The following is a 27,814-nucleotide window of genomic DNA, read 5'->3' on the forward strand; positions in this document are numbered from 1 at the left end:
CTCTTAAGCACTTTTTTATTTCTCTGTTATTTGGTTTTCTGCTTTGGTACACTTGAGCTGCGGCTGTATTTCACACAGAAGCTGACATACCTCATTATGACACGCTCCATAAAACAGAGCACATTTAAATCACCTGGCATGGTTTTGCTTCACCTGGTTGTTATTGCTGAAATCTTTATTTCTAAGAGCACGAAACAGAACATTCCTTGAATCTACAAATGAACAAGGACAGGGTAAGCAGCAACCAGATCTACCAGGATGGGAGATAGGGGCCAAAGACATGGGCTCCTGGGTGGCTGTCTGCAGAGACACGAACAGCACAGATGGAGAAGTCACACAAAAATTTCAGGAAGACCAGGGCAAGTGGGGAAACACTCCCGAACTACAGCCCATCTATCAGAGCCCTCTGGCTAGCTCAGTCCTAACAGATTCTGACATAAACAAACACCAAGGTCCCAGGTAGCATAATACTGAAGCCAGCAGCACCTACCTTTGGCCTTAATCACTTATGTGAGTATTGTTTTATCCTGGGGCTCTGGGCGGCCCCTCTCCTGGGCAGGAGCACACCCGTCCCTCCCCTCACTAGCCAGTCCCACAGCAATACCCAGCCAGGCCTTGCCAGCTCTAAAATGTCTTGCCCTCAAAGGCCTGGAGATTAAAGGCAGTATCCAGAAACTTCTTCAGAGAAACCAGGTGAGTGTTCCTGTTTCCTGTGGCTGGTGCAGCCGCTGGGTCACGGCCAACGTACCTGGGGGAGAAGAGACACGTTAAAAGGAGGTCTGGGCCTGGCCTGGCCACTACCCCAGGACTGCATCGGGTCTAATCCTGATCATCATCCTGCCATAGAGGTGAAGAGCCTGAGGTCCCAAGAGGCTAAGTGACTGGCCTATTATCAAAGGAGCTCTGAGATATGCAGCAAGTCTTCTAGTTCAGTTCCGGCTGCAGAACGAAGACAAAGGTTTAGTCTCCGTAAGGTGGAACTGATGGGGTCCCTGGTCTGTCCCCAACAGCCATAAAGCCAGCAGGGACTATGAACCTTCCCCTTGATTTCCAATGTGGTCCAGAGAAGGGCAGTGGCCAGTTCTGACTCACACAGTAAATGGGCTGAGCAGAGCCAGGACGAAGCCTCAGGCCCTCAGAGTCCCTTGGGCTCAGCAGAGGCAAGGGGTAGGTGGCAGGCACCCGTACCCCCAGCCTCGTTACCATATGGGCCGTGCCCGACTCAGGATGGTCATGAAGCGCGGGCTGATGTAGTCATAGTAGCCCATGTTCTTGTGCTCCTCCTGGCACCACACCAGCTCTGCGCCCGGGTACTTCTCTGCCTCTTGCTTGATCAGGTCGAAGGGGAATGGAGAGATCTGGGGCAGGCAGGGAGAAAGCGGAGTACAGCCAGGAGAAGGGGGGTGTGCCCACAGCCCCAGCTCCCCTCGTGGGGCCTAGTCCCGGCCCTGCCTGGCATGCTGCCCAAAGCCCGGGGGCCAGTGCTTTGACCTTGTCTACCACTCCGACTGGGTGAGGGCATGGGGTGCACCTGCTCCAGGCGGGTGATGGCCACTTGTTCCTCCAGGCCCTGGCTGCTCCGCTCCTTCACCAGGTCGTAGTACACCTTTCCAGTGCAGAAGATGAGCCGCCGCACCTGCTCAGGAGCCTGCGCCGCAGCCCCATCCTCAGGAATCACCCGCTGGAAGCTGGCCCCTGGAGGTCCAACAGGGCATGGCAGGGACATCACCTCCCACAGGTGCATCAGCTTGGCCAGAACAGCTCGAGAATAGGACCCGCATCCCTAGCCACCCCCATGCTCTCTCTGGCCACTGAGACCTACCCCCCAGGTTTGGATCTGTGGCCTCTTGAGCCAAACCACAGAGCAGGGGACAGATGACACCCTGAGATGTCACAGGAAAGGGACAGAAATGGGCTGGAGCCAAGACGGAGGGGCAGGTATGACAGGGAGAGCCCTTGGAGAGGATAGAGAAGGTGACATCAAGTCCTCATCTGATAGCATCAACATCTGCCCCCAACCTGCTCCCCATCCAGTCACGCTTACCTTCTGCATGCACTCCAGCCACCTGCTCACCAAGCTAGAAGGTGAGCTGTCTGGGAGGCTGCGCACATTTCTCCCTTCCTCCCTCAGGCCTGCAGCCAGGCCACCATCTCCCAAGTTCTGTACATTTTTCCTCCCTGGGCTCACACCACGTGCCAGGCACCAAGCCAAGAATGCTACAAAAACCTCTGAGGAAGACACTATAGTGTCCCCAAATCTCAAGTGAGGACACTGAAGCCCAGAGGGTACCTGGCTGCCAGGCCTCAGCAGTGAAAAGCCAGCACCGGGTGTTCAGCCTGGGAGGTCCGCAGTGCCAAGGCCAGAGCTCTGAACCGCCGGCTCAGTCACCTGCCCACACCAGAGGGGATGCCCCAACACACACAGGTGACAAACAAACACCTGTCCACACCGCCGAGTCCCTTCCTGGCCAGCACCTGCCATTCTCCCTACTACCCAGGACTGTGTTCCAAGATGGCTCTGCTCTCCGAAGCGTCAGGGCCCCACATCTGCCCCTCCCTGGTCCTCCCCTGGGTCACATCTCAATTCCAACACCTGGTCCTTCAGATGCTTTATCTGGCCCTCAACTACTGGGTAAAGGAGCCTGAAAGCTCCTGGAAGGAGCACTGGGTCCCCAGGGCCAGTAGTATCTATTTGGTTCATGAGTGAAAGAACACTGAATGAATAACTGAATGATACTCCGTGCCCTGCTGTACTGGTCAGACCTCCACCAGGCCTCCCACATCTCAGCTCCCCCAGCACAGCCAGGTGGGCCCTGCTTTGTAGCTGGGGGAGCACCCAGCGCCCTGCTCTGGCCCTGCTTCTCAGCCCAAGTGACCCAAGCCAGACCATGTCAGGCGGCCACCACGCTAAACTCCCAACCCGGCCACCGGTGAGGAATGAGCCAGGAGCTGCTGCAGAGGCACGGACAGAGGCGAGGACGGAAGAGTCCCGGGAGCAGAGGGCCATGGGCCACCAGGCCCCCCATCAGCCACCTCCCCAACACACTTGGGCACTTACCGGATACCATTTGGTCAAAGCTGGACTTGGCCTCCGGGTGCCTCAGCAGAGACTTGGGTGTGAAGATGATCAGCTAAGAGGGAAACATGTGCCCAGCTGCCAGCTGCCCTGCCTGGACAGGGCTCCCACAGCTGGGCCCGGCACTGCTATGGCGGTGAGTAGGGCAGGCAGCTCACCGGCTTGCGGAAGGGCAGCAGGACCTGGCGGCGCAGCACGTGAAAGTAGTTGGCCGGTGTGGAGCAATTGACAACAATCCAGTTGCAATCGTAGAGCTGGCTCACCTCGAAGTCCTCGGTGAACACCTGGGGGGCCGGGGTATGGCTGGGAGGTGGCCGGCCCGTGGCCCCCGCACCCTGGCCTTGCCCCGGAGGAGGGAGGGCACTACTCACGGGGTAGGCATCGGAGTCATCGTTGCTCATCTGCAGGAACCTCTCAGGCCTTGCTGAGGAGTGTTCCGGGCCCTGAAAACAAGTGCTACATGGCACAGGCTGGCCTAAGTGTCACACAGGACAGACCCCTGGCCCTGCAAAGGCCCAGGGCTCAGGGGAAAGTCTGGGTGGCTTCTTGGAGGAGATGCCCTCTCTCTCTGGAGCCCAAACCACAGTAAAGGACCAGGAATGTGGAAGAAGAGTAGAGAGGGCATTGTCAGAGGAGGGTCTGGCTAGAGCCAGCACACGTGAATGTTTAGGGCAGGAAGGACAGGCAAAAAGGCCAAGGTGAGATGCTTTTTCCTGAATGTTCTGACCTACAGCAGTTACCATTTACTGAGTACCTGCTGGGTGCTAGGCACAGCTCTATGGACCAAATACACATCACTCACTAATCTTGAAAGCAGCCCCATGGTGTAGACATTTGTTTCCTCGCTTTGCAGATGAAGGTGAGTGGCAGAGAGATGAAGGAACAACCCCACAGTCACTCAGCCACAGGAGGCACATTCGAACCCTGACTCCTGCTCCTGCTCTCACCCACATGGGCTGCTCCGCTCCATGGCAGCAGCAAGACAACACCACGCTGACCTCCAGGAGGTGGCTCCCCATGAGATGAGGGCGACCTGCCCCACAGCCCCAAGGACCCGGCGCCACGGCAACAGGCAGGCCACCCAACCCTCCCCACCCAGCCTGGCTCAAGCTCCACCCTGTGCCTCTCCAGCTAAATGTCCTTGGGCAGGGCCAGTCCGCTTCTTTCAAGTGTGAAACGGGCCACAGGACTGACCGCCCAGTCCAGTAGTGAGAATCCCACAGGACTACACACGGTACACAAGACGCTCAGCACAGGGGCACCTGGGTGGCTCGGTTGGTTAAGCAGCCAACTGTTGACTTAGGCTCAGGTCATGATCTCACAGTACGTGAGTTCCAGCCCTACAGCAGGTTCTCTGCTGTCAGTGCAAAGCCCGCTTCGGATCCTCTGTCTCCCTCTCTCTGCCCCTCCCCTACTCATGCAGTGTGTGGGTGCTCTCTCTCTCAAAAAAAAAAAAAAAAAAAAAAAAGATGCTCAGCACAGGGAGTCCTGGCTCTGAACAGCCATTCAGTGATGATAATAGTGATCGGTCCCTGACTAGATGACCAGTCCAAGCTGAACAGGCCCTCAAGGGACATCCACTGTAGCCCAATCATCCAGGGTGGGGAAGGCAGGTCACCTGCCCCAGGTCACAGAGCCAGGCAGAGGTCACAGAGGCTTCCCTGGAGCCGGTGCAGCCCTCCCATCCCCCCAGCTGGTCAGGCTGAGGGCTCTGCTCCTCCCCTTCCCTCCCTCACGGGCCTGCACATCCTCCCTCTTCCCTGTGGGCGGCACACACACTGGTCACTCAGGAGAAGACCACAGGACTGGCAGGAGGGCACAGCGTGACATTCAGACCTCAGCTTCTAGCTGTGTGACCTTGGGCAAGCCATTCGACTTCTCTGTGCCTCAGTTTCCCTCATCTGGAAACCGGGAGCAGTACCTAGTTCATTAATTTGTTGTAAGCACTGGAAGAGCTCACAGAGAGGGTTTTAAACAGCACCCAGTCCAGAGCAAACCCTCAGACATATCAGCGACTTTACTGCTAGTGACAGCAATGTCAGCACAGCAGCAACGCAGACCTACGCAGGCCCCAACCTGAGCAGACCCGTGTGTTCCAGGGGCCCGGAAGAAAAACACCCCCCAACCTGGCTGGAGGCCAAGGGTCCACCCACCTTCTCCCAGGAGTGCCACAGCCCACCCGGCCCCCAGCCACCACAATGGCCCTCACCATGCCCTCCATGCCATGGGGCAGCAGCAGTACGATGCCGTTGTGCCGCACCCACTTGGCCTGGCCGGTGCTGATGAACTGGTCGATGATGCACTGGGCCGTGTTGTGAAAGTCACCAAACTGAGCCTCCCAGAGGACCAGGGCATTGGGGCTTGCCATGGCATAGCCCAGCTCAAAGCCTAAACAGAAGGCACAGACACAGAGCCTGCCACACATTGCCATCAAGTGGCAGTGGCTCCATTCAAACCCAGCTCTTCTTCATACACTCTCCCTGCCCCCACCCATCCTTCCCAGCAGGCCAGCAAGAGCCAGGGGACTCCTTGGGCCCAAAGGCCAGAATCTTCCTTCCTGGGAGATGACAATACGCCCAGAGATGCCCACCCTCAGCTCCGACCTCACCTATGGCCAGCTTTAGCATTATCTAGACAAGGAGCTGAGTCCAAAGATACCTTGGGGAGGCAGCAGGAGCCATCTGCCAAGAGGAACCCCCCAAAATATTTGCAGTGATGTTAAGGGGAAGGGAGGGAGTGGGGGGCTGGTCTCTTCAGGGTTTCTGCCTCTGGAAGGAGATAGTGAGGGAGGAAGCAGGCCAGCTAAAGGTCAAGCCAAGGGAGAGAGAGTACAGGGGACATAGTCCCAGGAGCCCAGAGCCTGGAGAGGGGCTCTGGAGATAGAACTGTTGGGTGCAGTGCAGGGGTGGTCATGGTCAAAACAATAAAGCTAGGATAGCTTGGGGTGCAAGACCCTGTCCGGTCCCCAGGGATCTCAGGGCCCGTCTGACCTGCAGGCAGAGTTCTGACCCACCCAGGACTCCATACTCTGAGAGGGAGCTGTTGCACACAGTGTAGGGGGCCTGGTCAGGCCAAAGGTGGTTCATGGGGACACATGTCCTCCGGTCAACTTCCTGGTCATGGAGAACGTGGTGCCGGTGACTAGAGAGAGACAGATGGGGAAGGGATGGAGGGCAGGTGGATTACCACCTGTTCACCCACAGCAGGTGGACCAGGTAACAGGAGGCAGGCAAGCCTCTGTCGCTGTGCCAGGAAATCAGACAGAATTCCATAGGATGGCCACACCAAGAAGATCCTGGGAAGCCAGAGCAATCTGGTCTCTCCTCCAGGTGGCCTTCCTTCCCAGTGGTAATCCCACGGGGTCAGAGAGGTGGCCCAGCAACCTTCTGAAGGCTTGACCCAAGAGCAGGGGCTGGGGATGCTGATGGGGTTACCTGTGACTACCTCAGCCAGATAAGGCCTTCCCAGACCTGGTCCAGGAAGAGAAGGAAGAGCCAACTCCACTCCGGAGCTCCTGGGCTGACTCTGGGAGACTCCGAGCAGCACAGACGAGCTCCCAGAAAGCCCGTGGGGTCAATGTGGACAAGGCTAATGCCCATGGGGCCCAGGACCCAGAGAATGTTCCCCACCCTCACCTGAACGTGCCCCTCTCCACATCCTGCCCACTAAGCCGCACGTGGATACCCTCCTTGAGCAGGGAGCCAAAGGCCATGTACTCTGCCAGTGCCCAGTCCACCGTCCGGTTCTTGATCATATCTGCACGGCCCCGCAGGATTCGAGAGAGGCCTGCGGGAACAAGCAGCCGGCCTGAGGGATTCAGGGACTTGGCGACCCCACCTGGGACAGCCCAGGTGTGTATGTACTCCACGGACATCCCTCCCACAGAGCAGGGCCTTGGCAGGCCGCAGGAAACCCACTCCATGAGCAGGACTGAGCGCACCATCCCCAGCTTCCCTCCCTTCGGGAAGGAGCAGGCATCACTAGGAGAGCACCTGCCACATGTAGATGCCGCGTGCACTGAGGAACATTCACCACAGGTCACGTGCCGCTCTCCAGATGAGGAGACTGAGGCTCAGAAGAGGGAATTATCTTATGCATGACCACAGCACTATAGAGATGACTGGATCTGAGCCCAGGCACCCAGCCCAAGCGGGGCTCCTGTTGGTCCTATACCTACACGGGACCCATGTGACACACGCACAGAGTGGGCACCCCAAGACGCCTGGGCTGCCACGCACACTGTGGAGGAATCTCCTTGGAACTCCCACAGGCTGGTCCGAGGGTGTACAGGCACCCCACACCATCTTAGGGGCCTTCCAGGCTGCCCAACCAGGATGGCCACAGCCAGGAGGTACAGCTAGGCTCACCCAGGAGTGGCAGGGTCGCCCTGTCTCATCCATCCAGGTCAGCAGCAGGCCCAGCACTCCTGCCCACCCCCCTGCCCACCCCTGACATTCCAGGTCCAACCACCCACTCCACGGAAGCCCCTGCTTCCCTGCTCTCCTTCTGTTTGACCGCAGACACCCCCAGAAAAGGTACTGGGAAAATCCAAGGTGCCCAACGTAAGCCTTGGTCACTGGCATCCAGCAGGGAGCGTGGCTTCTACATCTGCCCACCCTAAGAGCAACTATTATCATGGACACCTCACAAGAGTGCAGAAGAGGTTCCAAGAGCTCAGCCGACGTGCCAACAACCAAGTGGGGACACGGCCACCCCTCCCCGACCCCTGAGCACCATCCTGCACAGCAACCTCACCTGTGTGGATCTTAAAGTCCTTCAGGGGCACGGAGCTGGCCACTTCACCAATGTGGGTCAGCACGTCCTCGGGAATGCCTGTGGCCGGGCACGTCATGCTCTTGGGCTCCCCGTCCACATTGAAGAAGCCTGAGAGAGTGGAGTCTGAGTGCTTCTGGGTGGTGATCGGGCCTCAGATCCCCTGGTCAGCGTGCCTCCCCAGGACGCAGGGGCCCACATCTTCCTTAACCCCACCTGCACTCAAACCCTGACCCACCCTCGGGACCTGCAACAGCTCACAGCCGCAGCTCAGTTCCTATCTTCCCCTGGGCCCCTGTGGGGACCACTCCCTGGGCCAGGGAGTCACAGCCATCCAGCTCTATCCCACGGAGGCCCTCTGAGCACCCCTCCCCCAGGCTCTCTCCACTCTGGCGTCCACCAGCTTTGGTTCAGCCCTCCCTTTCCAGAGAATAGCTGGTTACACATGCCATCTCTCCTGTATCCAGGCCCATCCCCACCTGCAGGAATCAGCCCCCCACAGCCTCAGAAGTCTCACGGATGGAGCCCGCAGCCTCTGGGCTGGGCAGTGACTGCCCTTACCAGGGCCCACTGCAACCTTGGTCCCAGGCCCTGGCGAATCACTCTCAGCCACACACCACTCGCTCACCGGGCCAGGGGGAGTCCAGCCAGTGCTTTATATGCAGAATCTTTTTATCCTTGGACCTGCCATACGCCTCCTCACAGATCCGGTCATATTTGGCAATTTCTTCCTGAAATCAGGGGGAATGTGGGGATTGAGGTATTGATGGCCCAGACAGCCAGAGGCTGGATCAACCCAGACTCGTAAACCCTGGTCCTCCTCACTACATTCTACAACTGTCTGTCTGCTGGCCTGCAGGGACCCTGTGGCCAGAGGCCAAAGTCTCAGAATTAAGGGGGATCCCTCCTGCTTAGCAAGGGACTTGGAGGCGGCTCAGAAAAGAGTCACAGTGCTTCCTCTCAGAGCTCCCTCAAGGCGCGAGGACCAATGCATCCACAGATAACTGTGAGGACAAACAGTTCAGGCCTGCCTCCTGTAGGAAGTCTTCTGGACTCCTGCCTGAGGCTGAGCTTCCCCCACATGGCAGCATTCCCTATGCCCCACCAGGCTGTAAATGTCTTTGGTTCTCTGTCCTTGACAGCTAGGGGATGTTAGGGACAAAGGCCATATTGGCTACTTCTTTAAATCATTGCCAACATCACCAACTACCCCAGGGTCCCGGCTCTACTGGAGGCTTATCCCAGGTGTCCATGATGCTGGCCTGCCCACCTCGAACTCTTGCAGGGTGACGGTGCCCTCAGCAATGAGCTTGTCCGCGTACTTCTTCAGCACAGGCACCTGTCTGTGGATCTGCTTGTACATGAGCGGCTGCGTGAACATGGGCTCATCCATCTCATTGTGGCCACGTCGGCGGTAACAGACCTGCAAGGACAGCATGGGGAGGGGCTCAGTCCGTGTCCCCAGGCAGTGCAGGACTAGTCACTGCACAACTGGGGCACAGCTGGCAGGGTACACCCTTCGAGGCCCCTGAAAGCCCCCCACTACCACCTATCACTGAATGCCCCACCTCCTGGCCTTTGTACAGACTGGTCTTGGGGGCACTAAGCCTTCCACCCGAGAAGCACTCCCAGCCCTCACTGCCAAAGATATGACAGACGTGGCCCACGTGGCACAGCAGGGACAGGTTATATACTCCCCACCATGCTCACAGCCCCAAACCCACCAAGTCCACCACAACATCTTTATTGAAGGTGTTCCTCCACTCAGCTGCCACACTGCACACATATATCACGGCCTCTGGGTCATCTGCGTTCACGTGGAAGATAGGCGCGTTAACCACACGAGCCACATCGGTGGGGTATGGTGATGAGCGGGCCATGCGGGGGTCTGTGGTGAAGCCGATCTGCAGAAGCAGGAGGAAATGACAGCACCTCTGTATTCTTAGAGCTAGACAGGCAGTGGGTCAAGGAAACTGCCTGGGAGACCGGTGGGTCAAGGAAACAGGAGTTGTCTTTGCCTTGAGGTCCATTAGGTGTGACCAGGAGATACATGGCACATGAAGGGCTGAGAGTCAATGGCCCTGGGGCACCTGGGTGGTTCAATCAGTTAAGCGTCTGACTTCAGCTCAGGTCATGATATCATGGTTGGTGGGTTCAGGCCCTGCATCGGGCTCTGTGCTGACAGTTCAGAGCCTGGAGCCTGCTTCGGATTCTGTGTCGCCCTCTCTCTCTGCCCCTTCCCCGCTCATGCTGTCTCTCTCTTTCTTTCTCTCTCTCTCTCTCAAAAATAAATAAACATTAAAAAAAAAAATTTTTTTTAAGAGTAAATGGCTCCTAAATCAGGTATAGCAGCAGGCCCAACAGGGATGGCAGCAACACCAGGGAAATCATGCCTTTTTTTTTTCCTGCATTTTACACAGAGGTAGTAAGAATGCAGGCGTGGGTAACTGCCAGTCCCATCAGTTGCTATGTGTGCAATTCTGAGCAAGGTACTTAAATTCCCAAAGCCTCAGTCTCCTCATCTACGAAAAGGGCTCATTAACTACCACCTCACAGAGTTATTCTGTGAAGATTAAATGACTTAATGCAAATAAGGCAATTAACTCAGGGCTTTATAGGCTCAGAAGAGCTATTAGTAAGCACAGCTCCCTGAAGAGCAAAGGCCTGTGACAGCTGTGTTCTAAGACTGGTTCCTATAGAGCTAAAAGCAGCATCTAGTTTCATGTCCAGCCTCTGTGCCAGTTACACCTGTACACCTGTCCTTACAACGTTCTCCATGGTGCGTGTGTATTTATGTATATGTATATGTGTATGTGTATGTGTATGTGTATGTGTATGTGTGTATATATGTATATGTGTATCGTATACATGTGCATATGTATATGTATATGTGTATGTGTGTATATATGTATATGTGTATGTATATGTGTATGTGTGTATATATGTATATATGTATATGTGTACGTATATGTGTATATGTGTATGTATATGTGTATGTGTATACATGTGCATATGTATATGTGCACGTACATGTATATGTGTATATGTGTATGTATATATGTATATGTGTATCGTATACATATGCATATGTATATGTGTATGTGTGTATATATGTATATGTGTATTTATATGTATATATGTGTAAATGTGTGTCTATATGTGTATGTGTATACATGTGCATACGTATATGTGCACATACATGTATATGTGTATATGTGTATGTATATGTGTATATGTATACGTATATGTATATGTATATGTATATGTATATGTATATGTATATGTATATGTATATGTATATGTATACATACAGACACACACCAATTTCGCAGACCAGGCTGGTCTGCCTGAAGTCATACACTGGGGAGTGGCAGAGCAGTGGGATTAATACCAGGATCACCGCACACTTCCCCCAAAGTGCTACCTGAATTTCAGGAATGGGGGACACTGACGAGGTCTGGCAGGCAGCCCAGGCACTCACCTGGTTGTTGACGACGACGTGCACAGTACCATTGGTGGTGTAAGAGGGCAGGTCACTCAGGTGGAAGGTCTCATACACCACGCCTTGGCCGGCGAAGGCAGCGTCCCCGTGAACCAGGATGGACATGACCTGCAGGGCAGGATGTGAGCCAAGAGGAGCCCAAGCCTGTGCAGTCCATCTCTGTGCACCATACTGCAAAGATCCAGGGCCTGTTCCTCAGGGACCATTACTCACTCAGAGCCCAGCCCTCAAAGGCCATTCCTCAGAGCCTGGCCCCCCGGAGCCCATTCCTGAGCCCAGCCCTCAGAGCCCATTCCTCAGAGCCCAGCCCCTCAGAGCCTACTCCTTAGGACCCAGGCGAGTTCACCTTCTTGCCCTGGGCATCCCCTCGGTAGAACTGTTCTGCCTTCGTTTTTCCCTGCACCACAGGGTCCACAGCTTCCAGGTGGGAGGGGTTGGCCACAAGGGACAAAGTGATATTTCTGTTGGTGACCCGGTTGATTCTCTCATGGTACATGCCGAGGTGATACTTGACGTCTCCGGAGCCCTGAAAGTTGAGGTGGGCCGTGATGAACCCACCCCTCTCAGCCGCACAGGCAGACACGTGGACATGCAAGCCCACAGCGGGGCTGGGACGCTCCCTGGATTCTGCTCCCTGGGAAGACTGCTATTCCCGACCTACACCCTCGTCCTGCCCTCCCACCCCACATACTGCCCCTCTTTGTGAAAGGCAGGCAGGTTCCCCCAGGCCTCAGAGGCCAGCCAAGGCCCCTCATCAGAAGCCCTTCACATGATCAACTACTGTCCTCAGCATTAATGACAGTGCAAGCAGAGAAATGAAGGGGGTGTTGAGACCGGTGGCAAATACTGGAGCTGGACCCCTACCTAACTCCTTGCACCAAAGCAACCAACAATGTACACACGACAGATGAGCCTACAGTACAGCAGAGAAAAACCTGTATGTTTCAAGACCCTTCAAAAACAACATACAAACCTCAGAAGCCATAAAAAATAGGGCAGCTAAAATTTAATAAATCTGCCATGAAGGAAGAAAATCCATGCAGTATTAGGGGGAAAAAAATCAAGCTGAGAAAAGTAACTATAAGACAAATGCAGGCAAAGGCTAACACCCTCAATATATAAAGCACTTTTACAAACCAGTAAGACAAAGCCCAAAATCCCACAGAAAAATGAGCAGGGGCGCCTGGTTGGCTTAGTCGGTTAAGCATCCAACTCTTGGTTTCGACTTAGGTCATGATCTCACGGTTCATGACTTTGATCCCCGAGTCCAGGCTCTGCACTGATGACGTGGGGCCTGCTTAGGATCCTATCTCTCTCCCTCCCTATGCCTTTCCCCCATGTGTACTCTCTGTGTCTGGGCCTCAGTTTCCCTGGCTGAAAAACAAGGAGGTTGGTCCAGATTACCTGAGGACTCTCCCAAGTTTCAGAGATCATAGCACTCACCTTGGTGGCCTCACAACAACATACCCATTCTCTCCCCATTCTTCCGCATATCCATCCATCTACAGATCTGTGTGAGCCTGGATGCTTCTGGTCCAGCCCCTCCCGAATCTACCTCCCAGATATCTGGGATCAGGGCTTGACACCTACCTCATCTGCTGCCTCCAGCTTGGGGTCAAACTGGCAGAAAATCTGCTCCAGGTCCTTGCGGATCACATTGGCCAGCACATTCAGCCTGCCCCTGCAGCCAGAAGTGGTAGGACTTTCATCTTGCAGAGGCCACCTCCTGCGACAGGCCCCAGCATCCCCCCACTCCTGCCCACCTGGGCCTACCAGAGCCCAGCATGGTGGTCAGGGGAGCCCTCCCAGTACAGCCCAAGGGAGGCCCGGCTCTCTCATCCTGTCTCAATCTACAAGGGCACATGAGTGGCTCTGGTGGGCCAGCTCCCCTAGACACCCCTGTACAACTCAAGACTCTGGAGGTCCTCAAGCAGGAGCCACTCAGCCTCATGGCAGGATGCACATGCACCATCCCCTGGCACCTCCACCCCACTGTCCTCCAGCTAAAAGCTGAGCCTAACCCAGCACCTCAGCCCCAATCTGCTACCCACAGCTGCTCGTACATGACTCCCAGCCCAGCCAGCAGTGTCTTGATGCAGGACGGGGATGAGGGGACTGGACTGATCCTAAGGGCAGGAGTTATCAGAGGACCTGTTCAGGAAAGCTGAGGTCTAAGGGTGGTGGGGACAGGAAAGCAGCCAGAGACCAGGGACTCTCTAGTGCAGCCTGGACTTCCCATCAGGCAGCGGTTTAATTCAGGGGTGGGCACCAGGTTGATCGGGACATTGGGGAGGCCTCAGAACTCACCCCCCATAGCCCACCAGCAGACATCAGCCCCAGGCCTGCACACACCCTGGCCAGACCTCTGGCCTCACAGAAGGGCCATCTTCCAGGTGGGCCCCTCTCCTGTTCTGTGGGTCAGGGCTATGAGGCCACAGGAGCTGAATGAACAACCCTCAGCCCCTCTTGGACAAGCCCTGTAGCCTCAGAGTCCGCTTAACTCCCACTATGGAAGCTTGGCATAGAACAGTCCTTTGGCTCCCAGGGCGCTCCTCAGGCCAGGAGCCTCCCCCAGCACCACCCTACAGTCCCACATCTGTCCTTGGCTGCTCAGTGCCATCCTCCCCAAGAGTTCCACTAAAGCCATGTGTGGGAGACCTCAGACCACTGAGCCAGCTCTTCCTGACCCTCTGATGAGACACTGGGCATTTCTGAGCCCCTCAGAGCAAGGAGCCATCACAGACAAACCCCAGGCTCCTGGCAGCCAGCCCACAGGAGGGAGACCCTCTCACACTGCATCTGGACACCTAGCCACCCCCCGTGCTAGTACGGCCCAGGACTGGCCCACCCACAAGCAGGTGGAGACGGTCGCAGGAAATGCTGGGGCTTTGCCCCTGAGACTGTTCTGCATGTCCTCTCATGCTACATTCCACAGAACCCCTGGTCACCGTGGTCTCTGTCCCCAGGCTGTATTCCTCACTAGTCCACAGGCTCTGGCTCAGAGGTAACCGCCCAGCTGCCAGGCCAGCCTTCCAAGTCTATCAAGGTTTCAGGGAAACATGCAGTCAGCTTGCAGCCAGGAGAAAAAGCCCTCAGCTCACCTCCAGAGATCCCCCTCCAGAGGGTGCCAATCCAAGGCCATCTGCCCAGGCCCTGCCCTCACTTCCCTGGGACATAACCCTCCACATCTCCTTGTCCACAGGAACCTCCAGAGGTATGACACCCCTTTTCTGAAATCCTGACCCTCTGGGGGACAGCGGCAACATGGGGAGAGAAAAACTGAGTCTGAGCAAACCTGGTTAGTCCCTGCCTCCATGTGGCTTTGGCCAAGTGCCTGACTCTGTGCTGAGCAGGCCCTGGGGCCCAGCGACTCTGAGAACTTTCTAGGCCATCCTGCCTCAGGTTCCCCCAAAACCCCTGCTCTGATTTTCATCCCCTCCCTTCCATCTCATTCTGCTGGGCCTGGAGAAGAGATGGGCTGTGGAGGAGCAGGAAGGGGGCCCACCTGTGTGGCATCCCCAGGATGACATTCTCGATCCCCATCTCACTGGATTTGTCTATGATGGTCTTGAGGGCAGGAATCATGACCTCACAGCCCTCCAGGCCAAATCTCTTCTCCGAGGACCATTTCCGGGCCAGGAAGTCTTCAAACCTGCTTGGGGAGAGAAGGGAAAGGATGGAGAGGCTGGGGGTCACAGAGGCTGTTGATGAGGGCCACAGCTGGATGCCCGGGGCAGAGGGAGCAGCAACATCACCTTCCTCTGCAGTCAGGACCTGCCATCAAAATCCACCAACCAGGAGCATGGGCCAGAAGGAGACTGGGCATCCCCCCAACCTAAATAAAGACCTCTGCTTGCACGCATCCCCAGCCGTCACCCCCCTCCGCCTTCCAGTCAGACTGTTCCAATAACCCATCTCCCCCTGCTCCCAGCCCATAGTCCTATGCATGCACACATGCACACGCGCACACACACACACACACACACACCCACACACCCACACACACACACTCCACCCTTTCCATGACACAAAGACCTCCTCAGCACTCAGCTCAAATTCCATCCTGTACCTCACCACCACAGATCCACTCTGCACCCAGCAGCTGAGCCCCACTCTCTTCTAGGCCCCTGCCAGCCCTGGACCCAGCTTCGGACAGCCAGTGGGCACAGCCAGGTGGTGCCCCACCTGCAAGGAAGCACTGCTACACTCACTCCATGTAGGGACACCTTTCTGCCCAAACTCCCGCAGCCACTTTCTGCCACTTCTGCCCCTGCTGTCATGTTCTCCTGGAGCCCATCCCTGCCACCTGGCCCCTGATGCTTCTGTGGACCTCCCCTGGGCCAGGGGTGAGGCCCATCCAGTCCTGACTTCCCCTACCAGTTATCCTAGTTTCTCAGCCAGGGGCCGGGACATCTCATATGGCCCTGCAGCAGACCCTCCAACCACTGCAGCCACCCTGCGTGGTGCCGGGGGCCTGACCTCATGGAGCGCACCAGCCGGGCCAGCAGGGTCCGCTTCTCCTCACTGGAAAACTGCATCACACCAGGGGTCTCAAACTTCTGCCGGATCCACTGGCACTGCTCCACGTCATTGATGAACATGAATTCCAGGCCAATGTGCTGGCAGTAGGTGCTCTGGGGGAATAGGTGGGGACTCCACAAGGAGCCAGGAAGAGGGGCAACGGTCCCAGCACCTGCAATACAAAAGGCAGCATCCTCCCTCCCTCTAGCACACTCCAGAGACAGCCGGCAGGTGTGCCTGACACACTTGTATGTGCTCACCTCCAGGCGCCGAATGATCTCCCGCAGAGAGAGGGTATGCTCAGATCCCCCGATGAAGGTGGTCGTGGGCAGCTGGAACTCCTTATCTAGGTCAGCCTCCCGCAGGTCATAGAACGCTGAGGAGATACACACAGCCCAGGCAGCAGAGGGGAGGAGAGAGGGATCAGGCCAGGTGGGGCCCAGCCATATCCCCAGACCTTCCAACAGTGCCCTCGGCACTCTCCCACCAGTTCCAGCCTAAAGCTCAAGGACTCTGTCTGCAGGGTGCACAGGGGTAAAAGAACCCAGCCTGTACCACAAAGGTAGGCTGGGACACAAGCTTGCTGCACATAGTGCACGGGCTAGGGATGAGGGAAGATCATATGAGGCAGCCGGGCAAAGGTCAGAAGAAAGCTTCTGGGGCTGATTGCTGGACCCCAGGCCCTGGAGGCAAGCTATCTCAGAGCCCCTCACAGGGCCACAGGCACCACCAGCCGGCCCCGGCACTGCCAGAGCAATACGAACTCTCACCCAGTTTATCGATGGTTGTGATTAAGTCCGAGGGCACAAAGGAGTCCAGGTCTGCATCCAGAATGCCCAGGGGGTCCAGCTGGGCCACATGGTGGCCTCGAATCTGGGAGAAGGGGAAAAAGGTCAGGGCCAGGCTGGGACCCAGATGGACACACCCTCACCAAAAGCAAAGTTCTGGGCCCTGGCCCCTCATTTCCCACTTCAGAATTTCAACTTTCCACATGTCTCCAGCACCCAGCCACTGCACGCTGCCTTCGCCATGACCACTAAGGTGGGCAGGAGCTCCACTCGGCTTAAAAGTACATCATGCCACTTTCAAAAATAAGAAAGCATGCATACACAAAAGTGTTCACTACAGTACTACTATTAGTAATCGCAAAATTCTAGAAGCTTCCAAATGTCCATCAATAGAAGACTGGTGTGTGGATATGGGAAATCCCCACGGGGAGTACTACAGAGCTGTTAAGAGTAATAAAAAAAAAAATCCCTATCTGCTACTAGGAAGTAGCCTCCCCAAAATACTGTTAAGCAAAAAAAAAAATTATAGAAAAGTATGTGTGGCAAACTACCCGTTATCTAAGAAAGAGAAGATTCAAGTAAATATATGCATTTGCATGTATTTGTATATATACAAATGAACATAGGCATTAGAAAAATGCATCATAAAACAAGAAAACCATAAAGTAAGAAAAACCATGATCTCTGGTAAAAGGAATAGAGTAGAATGCCAGGGCTGGAAACTAGACTTTTAAGGATACATTTGGCTTTGAAAATTTGATTTTGGAATCTTGTAAATAGTTTATATCGCTATAAAACAAAATGAAGTTTTATTTATTTTTTTTAATTTTTTTTTTTAACGTTTATTTATTTTTGAGACAGAGAGAGACAGAGCATGAATGGGGGAGGGTCAGAGAGAGAGAGGGAGACACAGAATCTGAAACAGGCTCCAGGCTCTGAGCTGTCAGCACAGAGCCCGACGCAGGGCTTGAACTCACGAACCGCGAGATCATGACCTGAGCCGAAGTCGGACGCTTAACCGACTAAGCCACCCAGGCGCCCCCAAAATGAAGTTTCAAAAATTAAAGTAAAACAAAACCAATGGATTCATGCATCCATTGGTGGCGTAACTACACAACTGACTAACAGAATGTCCCCAACAGACAAACAGAACTCCAGGAAAAAAAATATTATAAATTCATTTCTAGTACCAATCAATAGTGGCAGCAGTAGAATTATATTTTAAAACCACAGTGTGCAGGCTATGGGAAAATCAAATAGTCGTTGTATTGATGTCTTTCAGACCTCTATTTCTGGCATCTTTATTTTTTTTTAAAAAATTTTTTAACGTTTATTTATTTTTATTTTTTTAATGTTTATTTTTGAGACAGAGAGAGACAGAGCATAAACGGGGAGGGTCAGAGAGAGAGGAAGACACAGAATCCGAAACAGGCTCCAGGCTCCCAGCCAGCAGCACAGAGCCCGACACGGGGCCTGAACTCACGAACCGTGAGATCATGACCTGAGCCGAAGTCAGACACTTAACCGACTGAGCCACCCAAGCTCCCCACGTTTATTTATTTTTGAGACAGAGAGAGACAGAGCATGAATGGGGGAGGGTCAGAGAGAGGGAGACACAGAATCCGAAACAGGCTCCAGGCTCTGAGCTGTCAGCACAGAGCCCGACGCGGGGCTCGAACTCATGGACCATGAGATCATGACCTGAGCTGAAGTCGGCCGCTTAACCGACTGAGCCACCCAGGCGCCTCTATTTCTGGCATGTTTAAAAGAAGACACTGATGTAAGATTGATGAGGTCAAGAACAAACCTTAAGTCCTGCATTTGGAGAATCTGAAAACATCAGTATAAACCCATAAATGTGTTGTCTGTTAGGGGCACCTGGGTGATTCAATCTGTTAAGCATCCGACTCTTGACTCCAGCTCAGGTCATGATCTCACAGTTTGTGGGTTCGAGCCTTGTTGGGCACCATGCTGACAGTGCAAAACCTGTTTGGGATTCTCTCTCTCCTCTCTTTCTCTCTCAAAATAAATAAATAAACTTTTTAAAAAATCTTAAAAAAAACAACACATATTTCCTGGCTCTAACCGCTGAAAAGGCCCAGAAGTCATGACCAGACCATAGCAGTGACCCTCCCAGCACCCCGTGAAGAACTGGCTGGTCCAGGGCTAGACAGAAATGTACAAGATAAGCTCAGAGCGTCTTGTCATATCAGATAAGAAAGGGGTCCTCAAACACTGCTGGGGCAGGGAATAAGGACATATTTTGACAATGAGAAGGATGGTATCTATAACAGATTAAAACTCATCAAATAGGGGCACCTGGGTGGCTCAGTCAGTTAAGCATCCAACCTTAGCTCAGGTCATGATCTCACGGTTCATGGGTTCAAGCCCTGCATTGGGCTCTGTGCTGACAGCTCAGAGGCTGGAGCCTACTTCAGATGCTGTGTCTCCCTCTCTCTCTGCCCTTCCCTCACTCATGCTGTCTCTCTCTCAGAAATAAATGAACATTAAAATTAAATAAATAAATAATTCATCAAATAGGTTTAAATTCACGCATTCATATCATACTAAATAATAAGAAAAACCTTCATTGGCCACCTTTGAAGTACACTAAGGAACCATGTCATACTTTTGAAAATCAAGCATTGATCTTGCCTTTCCCATACAATTTGCACCTCAGGAGAAGTGGAGCTGACAAAGGTAAGTTTCTCCTGATAGAAGTACTTCAGGTAATAAACAAAGAAACAAAAGCAGAATTAGAATATCATCACCATTTTTACCACTCCTAATGAATTAATGTGTCCAGGAAATAATCACCCAAAGCTGCTGACTGATGAAGTACCCATCACCACCAGGAAGCTGATTTTGAAACAAAAAAATTAAATCTATATTGGATAAAGCTTCTAGATCTAATTACCAATTTATAGAAATTACATGGGACAAAGGGACAGATGAAGTGACACCATGGGGATGCAATCAGCACAATCCAGACTCAGGAAAACTCTACAGCACAAACAACCTGGTTTGTTCCACATAATAAATAAATAAATAAATAAATAAATAAATAAATAAATAAAATGGCAAACACAAAAACAGAGAGGAATCTGTAGACAAACAGGCAAACATGAATACCAACTGCATATCTGATGACATCAAGGGTGATTGTTAACATTTTTAGGTGTGACGGTGCTCTCATGGTACATTTTTCAAGAGCCTTACCTACAGAAATCCATCCTAAAATGTCTGGTGAATGAAATGGTATGTCCAGGATTTGCTTCAAAATCATCAAGGGCCAACAGGTGAGGGCCAGAGGTGGTTAACAGAGGAATCAAGACTGGCCCTGTATTTATGGGTGTGGGGTTTGCGACACAATTCGTCTACCTCTTTTATGTTCGAAAATGTCCTTAATAATAAGTCTGAGGATTTTTCAGTACTGTGTGTAGATGAGCCAAACAAGAACTCTGCCTCCTCCAGGGCTGTGAGGAGCTGCAGCCCACCCAGTGGGAACTTGCTCACATCAGGCATAACCTTTGGCAGATTTTTATCCTACAAATACACAGTAACATGCCTGAATCCAGACACTACTCCGCTGGAAGGACTCCAGTGCTTAGTCTCGGCTGAAGAACACAGAGCAGCTGAAGAGCTGGGAACGGTGGATGGAGAATAAGGCCCTTGAGCAGCACCAATGCTATCTTGTATGTTATGTGGAGTTTTACATTCTTTCCTCTTGGTTTTCAAAGTCAACGGCTAGATCATTTTCTGGCTCTTTCGGCCAGTCAAGAAGAACAATTATTACTGTTTGCTTGCAGGTGGCCCACAATCCATGGGTCCTCAGGCCTGCTCACCTCCCGCTTCCCTCCCAGCATAACTGGTGCACAGGAAGTGCAGCTGCCACCCCACAGAGCGCCTCATTCAGAGGCAAGGCACCTTTTCCATTTGCTAAGGCCTCCTCCTCCCCCGGCTCCTGCGGTGGCTTGCTGCTCCTTCCCACGGAGTCTCTGCCAAGGGCCCCGGGACGCCCTTGCCCTTCCTTCAGCATGTCTGCCTGACATGTTTCTCTCATGAAACACTTTCTGCCAGATTCCCAGAGAGATCCCAAATGATTACACTTGTTATGGAAGGAACACCCAGAGCAGCCCTCCAATTAGTCTTGTTCAGTCAAGACCAAGAATATGGAACGTCATCAAGATGCTTTGTCAGAGCAGGGGCGCTGGGGACCCAGCAGGGAAGAGCCTAAGTCTCCAGAACAGAGCAGCTGATAGAGGAAGTGCTGCTTACTGAACTATCCATCCATTCATTCCGTAAACCCTAATTAGGTACCTGCTGTATATCAGTCTCAGTCCTGTTGGAATGCTCAGTCAAGAAGAGAAAACAGAAGGGGCACCTGGGTGGCTCAGTCGGTTAAGCATCCAACTTTGGCTCAGGTCATGATCTCACAGTTCTTGAGTTTGAGTCCCATGTCGGGCTTTGCACTGACAGCTCAGAGCCTGCTTCAGATTCTGTGTCTCCCTCTCTCTCTCTCCCTGTCCCTTCCCCGCTTATGCACTCTTGCTCTCTCTCATACATAATGTTTATTTATGTAAGTAAACATTTAAAAAAATTTTTTTTAAATTAGAGAAAACAGACATTATTAACAAGGGTCAATCTACTCAACTTTCATTCAACATTTACTGAAACTGATTACTTACTGAGTACTCCTCTGGAAGCTTGGGGCATAGTGGTTTCTGAGACCGCACTCCATTAAGAAAGGCCACCAACAAACAAAATACCAGTATGCACAAAAAATACCAGGGAGTGGTTAATGACATAAACAGTAATGGACAGCGAGTAACCAGAGGAGTGAGAGCCACCCAACAGAGGACTCAGAGAAAGAATCTCTGGGGAAGGTGACTCTGGAGCTGAGCCAGTCCCCTTTCCGTCAGCACCTGGCCATATCCCAGAAGCCAATCCAGCCTCGAAACCTGGGCCCTCCCAGTCACTTACCTGGTAGGCCCGGATCAGGGACTGCACAGCTAGGTGGTCCTCCACCAGCTTGCTGGTCTTAGTCCGGCTCGAGACTGATGGCCTGCTCTCAGGGAACCGTGACTGAGCTGGGTCACAGGCAGCTTCCTCACTGGCTTTCCGGAAGAAGCTGTCCCAGGACTGGGAAGAGGCAAGAAAACAGCCATGTCAGGGTCTGGGAGGAGTGGGGGGTGGTCCTGGTTGGGGTCCCCAGCGGGTGTTGGGTGCTCTTTCACCACCATAGCTCTTTGGGCCTTCCCAGAACCCTGCCAAGAAAACCCCTTGCAACCAGCCCAGGACCCTCCAACCTAAAGCCTGGATCTCTTCAGTCCCCAGCTTGGAAGGCTGTTGGGGGAAGGCTCTAACTTGTGACTCAGGGGCTTCAGGTGTGAAAGGGGCTTCAAGCCCTGGGGGAAACATGACTTCACACATTGTGGGTTGGCAGGAGGGCAATTAGGCAGGCAGGCCCTCTCAATATTTTCAATGAATATATCTTTTGAACCAGCATTTCCACTGCTAGAAATGTATTTATACAGGAGTGTCTAGATATACATACAAGGATGTATATCCCTACAGGATTGTTCATAAAAATGACAATGTAGGGGCGCGTGGGTGGTTCAGTTGGCTAAGCGTCTGACTTCAGCTCAGGTCATGATCTCACGGTCTGTGGGTTCAAGCCCTGCATCGGGCTCTGTGCTGACAGCTCAGAGCCTGGAGCCTGCTTCAGATTCTGTGTCTCCCTCTGTCTGCCCCTCTGCTGCTTGCACTCTGTCTCTTGCATTGTCTCAAAAATAAATAAACATTTTTTAAAAAAATGACAATGTAAAAAAAAAATCTAGGGGCACCTGGCTGGCTCAGTCGGTGAAGCATGTGACTCTTGATCTTGGGGTTGTAAACCTGAGCCCCACGTTCGGTACAGAGATTACTTAAAAATGAAAATAAATAAAAATAAGACCTTAAAAAAATCTAAGCGGTGACCAATAGGACACAGGTTAGATAGATGATGGTACATTTAGATTCTGGAAGATAATGCAGTCTTAAAAAAAATAAGGTGCATTTATTATTGTGGAACAGGTAGAATATCACCAAGATATGTAACTATAAAGTGAACCAAGCAAAGACCACCTGGGTGGCTCAGTCAGTTAAGCATCCGGCTCTTGATTTTGGCTCAGGTCATGATCTCATGGTGGCTCATGAGTTTGAGCCCCATATTGGGCTCTGCGTTGACAGAGCAGAACCTACTTGGGATTCTCTCTCGCTCTCTCTCTCTGCCCCTCTTGCTAGCACTTGTACTCTCTCTAAATAAATAAACTTAAAAAATGTATATATTAAAAAAAAAGTGTACTATTCATGTAGAAGCCAAAAGCAGATATGCATATGCCTAAGCACCTCCATGTTCTAGAACACAAGTGTTTTATTCGCACCCTTCTTCAAAAGAACAAGTGGCACAAGCCCTCTGGAAAGCAATTTGGCAAGGCCCATCAGAATTATATACACAGATCCTCTGTGACCCAATGATTCCACTTGGGGGAATTTATCCTACAGAGAGCTGCAATGTACAAGATGACAAATGTATGAAATGATGCGCGGGAGCACGGGTCGTGACAGCCAGGGACTGGAAATGAGCCAGATACTTGTCAGTGGGGACAGGCGTGGCACATCCATACAATGGAATACTACACAGCTGGGAAAAAGAACAATGAGGCTCTTGATGCAGTGACATGGAAAATCTTGGAGTTGTGTGCTAAGAGAAGAAGGCTGGAGAAAAGCCGCGGATGTTACGTGTTGCTTTTGTGTGAAGGGAGGGAAATTGAGTTATACTCGCAAAAAAATTACCTAAAGAAACTCTCTGAAAGGATACAGAAGAAACTAAGAATAAACTGGGGGACAGACAGATGGGAGCTGAGCAGACATAGGATGGGTGGGGAGGGAGCCTTTTAACTGCATAACTTCACACTTTTGGTTTTTGAATCATGTGATCACTTTCCTCTGAAGAAAATGAGTCAAGAGAAGAGCAGCTTCACTTCTCCCTTTTTGCCCTGTCATCTGATTTTTTATTTATTTATTTTTTCTTACCATCAGCAGGTATTTATTTTGTCAGCTCAGTGCATATATAAACACTTAGGCCCCTAACTACATAACAAAGAGCCACTTGGAAACAGCACAGCATGACCAGGGGGCAAGGGCATATCTCAGACCAGGTGCAGCTGAGCAGGACAGGCTCAGGGCTTCTCAGGCCAGACTACCACCTACTGGCTGGTTCTGAAACAGGAAAGCAACAGACCCTCCTCACTCAACACCAAGGGCAAGGCTTTTATAAACCGGGACGATGGAGGCAAAGAAACCTGTCCAAGATGAGACAGCAGGCAAGCTGCTTCTCGTCACCGCCCTCCACAGCCCAGCTCCAGGAGCTTCCCCCCTCCACAGCGGGCGGAGAGGGGGTGCTGACCTTGTGGACACTCTGGGGGTTTTCCAACCAGGCGAAGTACATCTCCTCCATGTAACTGGAGCTGCCTCCACGTTTGCTGCTTGGGAAGGGGGCCGGTGGCCCAGACGACCTGCTGCGCCGGCTGAACATCTGGATATCATGTGGGGCCAGGAGCCTCGAGGCCTGTGCCCCAAGCCGGGACGGCAGCAGCCTCAGCTGACTCATTCTGGACACAGGCAATGAGGGAGAGGTAAAAACCACAGGACCAGAACAAAGGCTCTGGCAGCCACCATTCACTCATCTGGTATTTTTGGTTCTACTGGGCAGGGGGCCCTGAGCTAGGCATTGATGAGACAGAGGAGAAAATGGAACAGTCTGCCAGGAGTCCCGGATTCACTGCCTAGTGGTAGGTCACAGCTCAATTAACTTCACCAGCTATTCAGCATTCTGAGCCCCAGTCTTGCTGAGCCCACCCACCCAGCCCACATTCCCTCTCTGCTATCCCCCTAAGCCTGATATAGCAACTATCACCAGGGTCCTAGCAAAGGGAGCACTCAGCCAAGGTCCTAGAGCCCACTGTGTGGGTCACAGGGCATGTGCAGGCAGTACACCCAAGAAGGAGCGAGCCACGCAGTTGGCCACCCTGGAACTCGAGCAGGGGAGTCCTTTATGGGCTGGGTGTACCATGGCTGCTCGGGAAAAAGCCTGAAGAAAGGGGGGCTGACTGAGCTACACCATCTCAGGGGGCCCATGGCACTGCTGGGTCTCTGGTCCCTGTGACCAGAAGTGGTCACAGTGGCAAGCCCTGGGGCTCCCTCTCCAGGCAATATGGGAGCTTGGCAGGGTCCACTAAGGCCACCTCCCCATACACAGGATTTGTAAAGTAGGACCTCCGTTCCCCTACCCCCATCTCCACCAGTGTGAGCAGAGGCCCCTCCTCTGCTCCAGCCTGGTACTGCCTGGACACAGAACAGCTTCCCCTGAATCCTCATCAACACGCTTCTGCCCAGAGAATCCCAGCCTATAAGTGGGGTACAACACCAGAGTCACCCCACCAGAGGCCACACAAGCAGGAGCCTGCTTCCCCTTGCACAGCTCAGTCCCAGAAAACATGCCTTCTGGGGCAAAACTGACTCCCAGGTCCTATCTGGTCCTGAGCCAATGCCCCTAGACAGGATTCCCCCACCCTACCCCCACCCATCAGCTCAACCAAGTCTCCAGAACTATCTGGCTGGCCCTTCTATAAGCCCTTCCATCCTGCTTCCTCCCTCTCTCCCTCCAAACTCACTTGCAGTAAAGAGAAGAGGGTGGTCTTCTCAAGCGAGGGAAAGTAGGCTCCTCAGGGCAACCAGCAGGAACTCTAAACAGAGGAAAATTAAAAAGCAAAAATATAGTCCAGTGAAGGGAGGAAGAGGGTGGGTTCAGCTGGAACCTGAGCTCCAAGGGCCCCAAGCTTCCCACATGCCCACCCCCACCAGCTGATGAGTCCAGGTTCCAGAGCAAGGGCCATTAGGGGCTAGATCTCCCTAGAACAGCACCTCTCCAGGTGCTGGGTTGGGGTTCAAGGCATGGGCTCTGGGATCAGAGTGCCAGGGTCCCAACCCCTGCTCTACTACTGACTGTCCCTAGGCAAATACAGGGCTGACCCTGCCCATACGGCTCTGGGCAATGATGGAGAGACATAGGACATACTGGCCTAGAACATCAGAAGAATCTAAACAAGCCAAGAAGCTCTATCATCCCCATTCTAAGGCAAAGGAAACCAAACACCAAGACCATCCATTGTGGGAATAAAAATAAAAGCACACAGACTGTGAGCACTGACTCTGGGGTAGGCACTGTGCTTATTTAACCCTCTCAGCAATCTCATGTGGTGGGCACTTAGATTAGCCCCACATTATAAAAGAGAAACTGGTGAGTGATGGGGCTCAGTATGGTTCCAGAACTTGTACCCTCCTCACTAGAGAGTCAGGATGTAAACCCAGATTTCTCAGAATGACATGCCCTTTCCAATAGCAACAGCCAGAAGTGCTCTCTCTGCCAGCACCCACCCCCACCCTCACAGGGGAATGGGATGGCTCAGGGTGGCAGTGACAAAGACTGGCTGTGTCCAGCGTGGCCTAGTACAGGAATACCGTGTTTCACAAACACTGAATGGTCTGGAGTGGCTGCTGGACACTGCTATGACCTTCACCTGGCCTGGTAGGAAGGCAGCCAGCTGGCTACCCCTGCCCCCATCCCAGCAGGGCTTGAGGACCCAGGAACCCTGGAGGGCTAGAGACAGAACCAACCTCAGTATCTGGAGCCAGAGCCCCAGCCAACCCTACCAGGTCCTGTCCACACAGGCGAAGGCGACAGCAAAGAGTCAGTCAGGCATCCTGTGGACCCTCTGCCCAGCCCAGTCCCCAGTGGACTAATAACAGGTAGGTTGCTCGGGGCAACTCTTGGGGGTCTCTTCTCTAGGGACAAGGTCAGTACCATCCCCACCCCCAACCCCACAACCATAACAACTGCACACATGCTGTCCAGGAAGCCTCCCACATGCAAGGCCCTGTCTGGGCTGTGCTGGTGAGGACTCCTCCTGCAGTATGTCCATTGTTAAGATGAGTTAACAGAGATCCAAAGAGGGGAAGGGCCCTCCCCAAGACCTTGAAGCCAGGCAGCAATGGAGGCTGGACTGGCAATGCTGCAGGCCTACTCTGGCCCCACATTCTAAGAACTGGGTGGGCTTTTCCCTAGTTTGCTGAACCCAAGAGAAGGCAGACTCCAAGGTAGGAAGCAGGGCAGGGAGGGGTGTGCTTATTTCACTGGCAGAGACAAAGGGCCTGAGCTAAAGCCCAGAGGTTATAAAAGTACAAAGGTAGTCAGGACCTGTTCCAAGAGGCTGTGGTTTGTGTGGGGAGGAGTCGCAGGGAAGGGGACGCAAGGGCGGGCTTGGGCCCATGGTGGAGGGGGGTCAGAATGGGGCCCTTAAGGTCCGGTTTATGCCCATTGTACCCCGCTGAACCTTCCCGTCTCCCCCAACATCTCTCGGGGTACGGGAGAAGCACTTCCCAGGCTAACTGCGACCTCACTCCCCTCCCGGCCTCTCTCACAGTCTCATTTTCCTCATCTGTAAGCAGAGACCCTGGTTAAAGCTTTCTGTAAGGGCCCTGCCCCCACGAGGTCCTCAGACTTGGAAACTGCCTGGTGTGTCCCGCCAGGCACCTAACGCTGGACCCTCCCCATCCCCAGCTCGGCAGCCCTCCAAAGCCTGGCCTGTTGAGGGTGACGATCAGCAGCTCACACCGCCTCCCTCCCCCCACAAGGCCACGAAAGGCAGCATGGACAGTATGCAGTCTTTGAGCTGAAGAACCCACGCTGATGCCTGAAACCCCACCGTTAGCAAGTCGCTCCTTCACGCAAAACACTGCATTCACAGGGTCGAACGTGCGCGAAGGGCTGGGGGTCCTTGGAGAGGCCTTGGCCAGATAAGGGTGGAGCCAAGGTCACGCTCACTCCCTCTCCCACCACCCCCGACGGGGCCTGGCTCAGGGCCCAGTGCAGCGGCGCCCCGGGACAGGGGAGCAGAGGGGCCGCCCCCCAAGACGGCAGGAGAAGAGGAGGCGCAGGGACCCGGAGTGGCGAGGCAGCCGCGCTCACCGGGCCGTCGGGTCCGCGCGGCAGCGCAGTCCTGGAAGCTGCAAGTCAGGGGCTGCGCGCAGGGGGTGCGCTGCTAGCCCAGC

The 27,814-nt window shown here is 53.4% G+C and overlaps 1 protein-coding gene across 4 annotated transcripts; it reads right to left on the minus strand.

Annotated features, from left to right (window-relative positions):
- On the minus strand, positions 1-27,809 carry OGDHL (oxoglutarate dehydrogenase L). Of its 4 annotated transcripts, XM_042908970.1 has the most exons (24): positions 27,732-27,809; positions 25,378-25,449; positions 24,111-24,315; positions 21,644-21,802; positions 16,643-16,745; positions 16,133-16,248; positions 15,831-15,985; positions 14,857-15,003; positions 12,942-13,032; positions 11,698-11,877; positions 11,331-11,459; positions 9,574-9,753; positions 9,120-9,272; positions 8,478-8,580; positions 7,832-7,960; positions 6,712-6,862; positions 6,090-6,217; positions 5,286-5,464; positions 3,448-3,519; positions 3,235-3,360; positions 3,059-3,131; positions 1,532-1,695; positions 1,204-1,358; positions 1-748 (listed from the first exon to the last, which is right to left on the minus strand). In XM_042908970.1, exons 3-24 carry the CDS (start codon positions 24,312-24,314, stop codon positions 625-627), a joined length of 3,021 nt encoding a protein of 1,006 aa, XP_042764904.1. In that variant the 5' UTR covers position 24,315; positions 25,378-25,449; positions 27,732-27,809; the 3' UTR covers positions 1-624. The 4 variants fall into 4 exon arrangements, with proteins under 4 accessions (XP_042764904.1, XP_042764903.1, XP_042764902.1 ...); XM_042908969.1 differs by having other exon boundaries at positions 3,235-3,519; XM_042908968.1 differs by having other exon boundaries at positions 15,831-16,248.
- Positions 27,810-27,814: the final 5 nt, after the last annotated feature.

This window comes from Panthera leo, chromosome D2 (genome assembly GCF_018350215.1).
Source record: "Panthera leo isolate Ple1 chromosome D2, P.leo_Ple1_pat1.1, whole genome shotgun sequence".
Taxonomy (NCBI): Eukaryota; Metazoa; Chordata; class Mammalia; order Carnivora; family Felidae; genus Panthera; species Panthera leo.

Bases quoted from the DNA above. Each gene is read 5' to 3' on its own strand.
- OGDHL (XM_042908967.1), bottom strand. From the start codon at position 24,314: ATGAGTCAGCTGAGGCTGCTGCCGTCCCGGCTTGGGGCACAGGCCTCG. The intron at 9,273-9,573 runs GTGGGTTTGGGG...CTGTCCTTGCAG, and splicing joins AAGATGTTGTGGTGGACTTG to GTCTGTTACCGCCGACGTGG. The intron at 6,863-7,831 runs GTGAGGTTGCTG...TTGTTCCCGCAG, and splicing joins GGACTTTAAGATCCACACAG to GCCTCTCTCGAATCCTGCGG.